This window comes from Perkinsus marinus (genome assembly GCF_000006405.1).
Source record: "Perkinsus marinus ATCC 50983 genomic scaffold scf_1104296976606, whole genome shotgun sequence".
Classification (NCBI taxonomy): Eukaryota; Perkinsozoa; order Perkinsida; family Perkinsidae; genus Perkinsus; species Perkinsus marinus.
This window is the reverse complement of record NW_003200415.1, coordinates 209,930-216,353: the sequence shown is the minus strand read 5'-3', so window position 1 is coordinate 216,353 and position 6,424 is coordinate 209,930. Positions and strand designations below refer to the sequence as shown.

Here is a 6,424-nt window from a genome sequence, read left to right as displayed (position 1 = left end):
CCTGAGGAGCGAGAACAACTTGGGAAGGAGAACCTCGACGCAGACCTGACCTGCTGGCCCTCGATCTAGCTGACCAGAGAGGCCCATGTACTGCCGAAGAGTTCGATAAAGCTTCCTTTGCAGAGGACATTCGAAATCAACTGAGAGGGCCAGCCACTCACAGCCGACAGTTCGAGAGACATGCCTTAGCTGTTAGCTATTGAGGAACTCCTTCGACTAGGGTATGCATTACATCATACATTGGTTACATTCTAGGATGTAACACAATAATAATAGTATCGGGCAAGGAAGGTAGATGTATAGTATGTTATAAGAGGCCTAATATACAGTATTTTTGCGAATCGAACTTTCACCGTGTAAGATGCAGTATGTGATGACTGGGAAAGGAAATCTCAATGCGACGGCAACGAGTCACGATAAAGCCTTTCTGCCCATCAGTTCAGCACGAGGGAGATCAGGCTGAGTCTGCATCCATAGTACTCTACAGCCAAAGGTCCCCCCGAACAACACATTTCGAGTTTGAAACAACCACGGTCGCCCTAGAGAATCAACTCAATCCGTTCATAGGCGACTACAAAATCTTCAGATGCAATACTTACGATAAGCACGTTATACCCTAGGGAAGCAGTATACACCTCAAACATTCACGACTGGAACACCAAACATCAAAATTGAGCCGGCCATTTTTCAGAGTATAGCTTCAAAGCTTACGGTAACCGACGATGTATTGTCAACTTTGCGGAATAAATCGGGTAAACACACTAGCCGCCTCACATGTATTTGAGTAGGAAGAACACCTGAAAGACAACACTAGGAAATCAACTCACAACTGGTCCTTTTTGCCATTGTCACTCTCATCATCATTACAAGGCGAATCGATCATTCCGTATACAGTATAATACAACATCATGAGGGAGTAAGACTGCCACACTCAAACAACCATACTGTGTATGGTTACAACATATATACAATGTTATAAGTTACATATATACAACCACGGGATGGGCCCTTTTTTGGAACACCACCCTGTAGTAACATCCTCGACTACTACAATAAATTATAATATCGATCGAATGGACACGCGACTCGTTGGAGCCCCGAACCTCATTAATTCTTCTATAGGGTGCCCCAAATAAACTGTGCTATTGTCTATAACTTGTAGAATTCAAAAAATATCCCAGTGAGAGATAGCTCATTAGAAAGATCTTGGCGAGCGCTTTTCAATGGTACAAGTATTGTAGCGGGGGTACCCTGCAATTCCCTAAGTTGGGCCTTTATTTGATGAACTTCTTCTCTGTTATGATCAGAAGTGGTACCTGAGCCGATACGCTCGATCGCACTACAGCCATCTCGACATGTAATAACCTGTGCTATGAACCCTTGAGTGACCACAGTGTAGAACGGCAAACCAAACGGCACCATACAAATGTACTCATGGACGATACCAGAGAGAACCTGACCATCTACCAGTAGAACACTATCTACTGTATAAAGAGTATCTACAGTAGATACTCATGCTTAGTAGATAATCTACTGGGCTGGAGCAATGTGGGAGGTACTCACATGGTCAGTTACATGTGCTGGTGACAATATAAAAACTGGGCGAAAATTTCGGAAAATTTCTGTTGATTCCTGAGCACTTCTACCCGAATTCGTACAAATGAGAAGAATTTCTCAAAATGTCCTCAGAATTTTCCTTCCACCAACACTTGTGGTTGACCATGTGCATGTCTTCCCATACTGGGCTTTAGTACTTACGACCCAGTTGCCTTCGCATAGGGATGTACATGTGACGAAGGATGAAGTAGTGAACCTGTAGGACGGCACCGCTATCCGTTCAAGTCCACTCTGGGACGTACAGGAAGATTCCATTTCTGCCAATATTCTCTAATATTGACTGAATTCCACCAGTCCAAGTAAAACTCGCGATCTCCGAACCTGGTCAACTCCGCCAGGATATCTAACAAGATTAAGTAACTGAACTCCTGAGACCCAATTCCCCTCACTCATCCAAGTGTGAAAAAGAGTGAAAAACATCAACAACCACAAGTACAAGTTGGGCACAGCTAATTTCAATATCCTTTCCGATAAGATCCTGACAACAGGTGAACACCCACGGCCAGTCATACGGAGTAGATTACAGGGCACTTGGCACTCAAGCGAGACGGTTGAGCTCGCGGCGATATAAGATCCTCTATGCGGATAATGGGAATCGGGAAAGAATCACCACTGTGAATCACTCCAACGTAGTGCCACTTTATATTCGTGGACAAGGCGGGGACGTGTACGCCGAGTTGGAGCACGGTCCCACTTTTGTTGGTTGGAGATTGAGATTCCTACTCACCCACGAGAACGGCGATAAACACTTCCACTGATGTTCTGTGCTTCATCACCGCGGTGGATCGGCTGAAGGGAAGTCTAGGGTTCTGGTGGTTTGGGATCAGGCTGATCCAGGCGTATCCGTTCTCGAGTGGCTTCACCTGGATGACGAAGTGTGGAGTGGTGAAGAATCGACGACCTCTTCACTGAAGAGTCTTCAGGGGGGCGTGTCCAAATCCCCGGGTCGGTCGGATCTGGAAGTTAGCAACCGCCCTTTGGATCAGAAACGGTTGGCCAACCAGTGATGATGACAGATATTCGGTTTGGTTTTGATAATCTTTGAGCTTCCAGTGGCGTAGTATATAAGCAATTAATAACGAGTTAGTGATAGTGCGCACTCATGAGTCCGAGTTGAGCCGTAGCCATCTTGCTTCAAGCTCGTTTTGTTGTGATCTTCACTCTCCCTTCCGTATCGTGTTCCTCATGAAAGTCGTGGTTGTCGTACTCTGTCATGCATGATGGAAGGATTTGGCTCTACCAACCGTGTCGGCGGCCGCAGCTCACCTGCGGTCATGTCTGCCCCTGACTCATATAGATTGTATCGGGTCTCCTCAGATGACGTTACTGACGAGCACGAGCCGACGGCGTTGGAGAGCCCACACGAGAACGGCCCCTTTCTTTGGCTTGGGAGCTTTCTTTGGTTGAGCATCGAAGATCAAGCTTGACAGTGACTTCAGCAATGTCTGCCTGCAACGGATCGATCTTGTTCGTCAGCTCTTCTTCTTTGCGGTGAAGGCCGTCCACTACTTCGTCGTCTTCCTTGGCTTGTTCGGCTGGCGCGTTGTCATCAATGATTATGTTATCAATGGCCTCCTGAACGCGGAGGCGCATACCGCGGACTCGGCCACACTGCGTACGTAATGCACGCAGCTGCCTGCTCAGATCGTCGACGGTCTCTACACCGGGGATAGTCGAGTGATTAGCACAGCTGTCACCATGTTGTGGCGCGTCGGTTCGTCCCCGATGTACTGGTTGTGGAACGCTACTCGCCATGGGATAAACAAGCAAAGAGTACACTTGAGCCAAATGGCTACGGTCATGCATCACACTAACGAATTCTCAATACATAGTCTATCAGCCAAAAGGATACTCTAAGCCTTCTCCAAGCCGTTTCTGCTGTTGCAGCGTATGTAGGCGATCGAGACGGTATCATGGCGTAGCAGCCATGACAGTGCTGGGAAGGTTCAACAAACACTACCACTTACAGCAAACACATGAGGTTGACGATACCACGATAATTGATGCCCCTGGCGCTCATACCGAGGAGGGGGACCTGAAAAGATACAGTTACAACAATTTAATGTCTCATAAACTCACACTGCATTTCCTGTTAACGACTCGGCCAAGTGGATGGGAACGTCTCATTCGACCGAGGACCTTCTCCTTCTGAGCCTCCTTCTTAGCTTCCTCCCCAGAAGCAGTCGCTTTGGACTTCTCCTGAGCCTTTCAACCTCAATACACTATAATCGATGCAGTGACCCATCTGGCCATGGGTCCCAACGTATGTAGTTTGTGGTTCCAACGTATCGAGCCAACGAGGATCGACATCGCCGGGGCTCTTCAGGCCTCCCTAAAGGACCTGTTGCCTCTCTACCCTCTATGTCAACTGGAGTAACCTCGGCCAAGCACAAGAGGCTTGTATGGCTCGAGATGGTATGAGTTTGGCTTCCTCGGGCGAAGTTCGAAACTTCTATACAGCAGAACGTGGTGCTGTAATCGTGAAACGGCGCATTTTGACATCGTGGAGCTGAAGAAAATTCGTATTGGGCGTAATTATTTATGATTTGGTCATCCGTGACGTACGAAAGATCTACATACACTAGTACTCACGTAGTAAATAGGAGTCGTTCCACGTTTCTGAAATGGTATGTTGACACTGACTCGCATTTCAATAGCATACTAGCTGACCTGCGGCGGGTTTTGATTCAAGACTTTTTAACCCGAGTGGCGATCCAGTATACTCAGCCGAGGGCTGAACACAATCCTATAATGTAGGAAAGAGGAGATTAATGTTGTGAATCTCCGTGTACGGTGCGTGCCCGCTTCGCCCAACTGGTAACGCTAGACATAGGGGAAAGATGGAAGTGCGTACTGACAATAGGAAGCAATAAGAGAGCTCAAGTAGATCGAGCACAGACCAGAAATAACGAGGTTAGTTAATAGTGCACGTACATCATCATGAGGTCAAGAAGATGCGCACGCGTCACACTGGCAATATTCAGGCTGATGCGCATGCGTGCATCATAGAAATAGGAGACAGCACCATAGAATCAGCATTGACTTGTAGACCAAATAGTTAGCAGACCAGAAGCGCTCGAGAACAAGGCTCAGCCTTGAAGGCTGTAGCCGAGTCGCGCTTGACTGGATGCAATGAAAAAGAATCAGGCTCTGATGAAGTCGTAGTAGAGTGGATGTAACGAAAGGAGAGTTGATGATCGGATCAGCTTCATATAGAATTCACTTTTTGCGTTCCAACACGATCTGAACACTGATCAAAAGCACAAACTCCGGAAGAACTCATTGGAGGACCATGATATATCATAAAAACTAATGGTATAGGTTGCGGACACAATGACCGGTAGCTTGCTCGTAGATACTCACAAACCCCAAGACCAGGCCAATACCAAAGCTGGAATCAGTCGCAATATACCCGCAGTACTCATCCAGACCCTTGATATGATAGTGATCACATGCATACCGCACCAAGCTGAAGAAGAACTGCAGCAGTTTCTTTGGTATCACTCCGAAACAGGCCTTAGTCTTGCGAAAAGACCAACGTGGGCAGTACTCGAAACCAGTCAAGCCTATGGGTCGTCCAGGAACCATCGGAATGGAAAAGGCGTTGTAGGGATCCTTGGTCGGACACTGATTATTGGCGATGCATATAGAGGTCGCGAGTTGAAGAGCACAGGTGCGTACGAAGATGTAACCATTCAAGACCTGATTGAGCGAGGAAATTCCCTCCTGGAGGAATCCACAGAAATCGGATGTGGATGAGGAGTGGGCATAACCTTTTCCCTTGCAAAACTTGGTGATCTGCTGGATGAAATACGCGTTGATGGCCGCAATGTGAATGGTTTTGCATTTAGAACAGAACGGGTAGGCCTTGGGGTCCGGCTTGGGGTCCGGCTTGGGATCCGGCTTGGGGTCCGGCTTGGGGTCCGGCTTGGGGTCCGGCTTGGGATCCGGCTTGGGGTCCGGCTTGGGGTCCAGCTTGGGGTCCGGCTTGGGGTCCAGCTTGGGGTCCGGCTTGGGGTCCAGCTTGGGGTCCCGCTTGGGGTCCAGCTTGGGGTCCGGCTTGGGGTCCACCTTGGGGTCCGGCTTGGGGTCCGGCTTGGGGTCCGGCTTGGGATCCACCTTGGGGTCCGGCTTGGGGTCCACCTTGGGGTCCGGCTTGGGGTCCAGCTTGGGGTCCGGCTTGGGGTCCAGCTTGGGGTCCGGCTTGGGGCCCGGCTTGCTCGGGAGATCTCCGTCTACGAGAACCTCATCCAGCTCACGACTATTGAGATTAGGCGGTGGAGGTGCATCCATCAGGGCTTCGTCTATGAACTTTTGGACATCCGAATTACCAAGGAGAACCGTGAAGTTTGCAACTAGATCGTCAGCGAAAGGATCAGCCTGGATGCTCAGGACACCGGCGATGGTTGCGAAGATATTCAGCAGACGAGTCATAGATGGTAGGGGTGAGTATACTGAAGAAATCAAGAGTCATGAGTCAAGTCGACGACGAAACTCTGTGACGAGGACAAGCCAATGGAAAGTTGGAGAAAAGCTCTCAATGGATGAAGCCTCATGGAGGCTTCCTCGCACGAATAACAGTCGGGTTACTTTGCGCGATGAGCAACGTCTCTCCTCTTCCTGAAGGAAACTGGTCGCAGCTAAATTAACGTACCGAAATGTATGGAGTTGCAGTTCCAACGATGATAACTTATCAGTAATAGGACTCTCTCTCAGAATCCGCGGATGAGATGTTCCTTTGTCGAGAATTTCATGATAATGCAAGCGACGAGTCCGCTGTCATTCGCCATAAATGTAGAGGAGAGTT

The 6,424-nt window shown here is 48.6% G+C and overlaps 5 protein-coding genes across 5 annotated transcripts; all 5 read right to left on the bottom strand.

Annotated features, from left to right (window-relative positions):
* Positions 1-1,274: 1,274 nt before the first annotated feature.
* On the bottom strand, positions 1,275-1,499 carry Pmar_PMAR029177 (hypothetical protein; the record flags this gene model as incomplete). Its single annotated transcript, XM_002764691.1, has 2 exons — positions 1,275-1,316; positions 1,366-1,499. Coding segments are annotated over 2 exons (176 nt in total), but the record flags the coding sequence as incomplete, so codon positions are not given.
* Positions 1,500-1,754: 255 nt separating this feature from the next.
* Pmar_PMAR029176 (sterol o-acyltransferase, putative) lies at positions 1,755-2,095 on the bottom strand (the record flags this gene model as incomplete). Its single annotated transcript, XM_002764690.1, has 3 exons — positions 1,755-1,813; positions 1,860-1,960; positions 2,007-2,095. Coding segments are annotated over 3 exons (249 nt in total), but the record flags the coding sequence as incomplete, so codon positions are not given.
* Positions 2,096-2,940: 845 nt separating this feature from the next.
* On the bottom strand, positions 2,941-3,372 carry Pmar_PMAR029175 (hypothetical protein; the record flags this gene model as incomplete). The annotated part of the gene is made up of 1 exon (XM_002764689.1): positions 2,941-3,372. One exon carries the CDS (start codon positions 3,370-3,372, stop codon positions 2,941-2,943), a length of 432 nt encoding a protein of 143 aa, XP_002764735.1.
* Positions 3,373-3,580: 208 nt separating this feature from the next.
* On the bottom strand, positions 3,581-4,448 carry Pmar_PMAR029174 (hypothetical protein; the record flags this gene model as incomplete). The annotated part of the gene is made up of 3 exons (XM_002764688.1): positions 3,581-3,652; positions 3,697-3,822; positions 4,410-4,448. The coding sequence occupies 3 exons, from the start codon at positions 4,446-4,448 to the stop codon at positions 3,581-3,583; spliced, it is 237 nt and encodes a 78-aa protein (XP_002764734.1).
* Positions 4,449-4,456: 8 nt separating this feature from the next.
* On the bottom strand, positions 4,457-6,051 carry Pmar_PMAR029173 (hypothetical protein; the record flags this gene model as incomplete). The annotated part of the gene is made up of 1 exon (XM_002764687.1): positions 4,457-6,051. The coding sequence occupies one exon, from the start codon at positions 6,049-6,051 to the stop codon at positions 4,927-4,929; it is 1,125 nt and encodes a 374-aa protein (XP_002764733.1). The 3' UTR covers positions 4,457-4,926.
* Between the last annotated feature and the right edge of the window lie 373 nt (positions 6,052-6,424).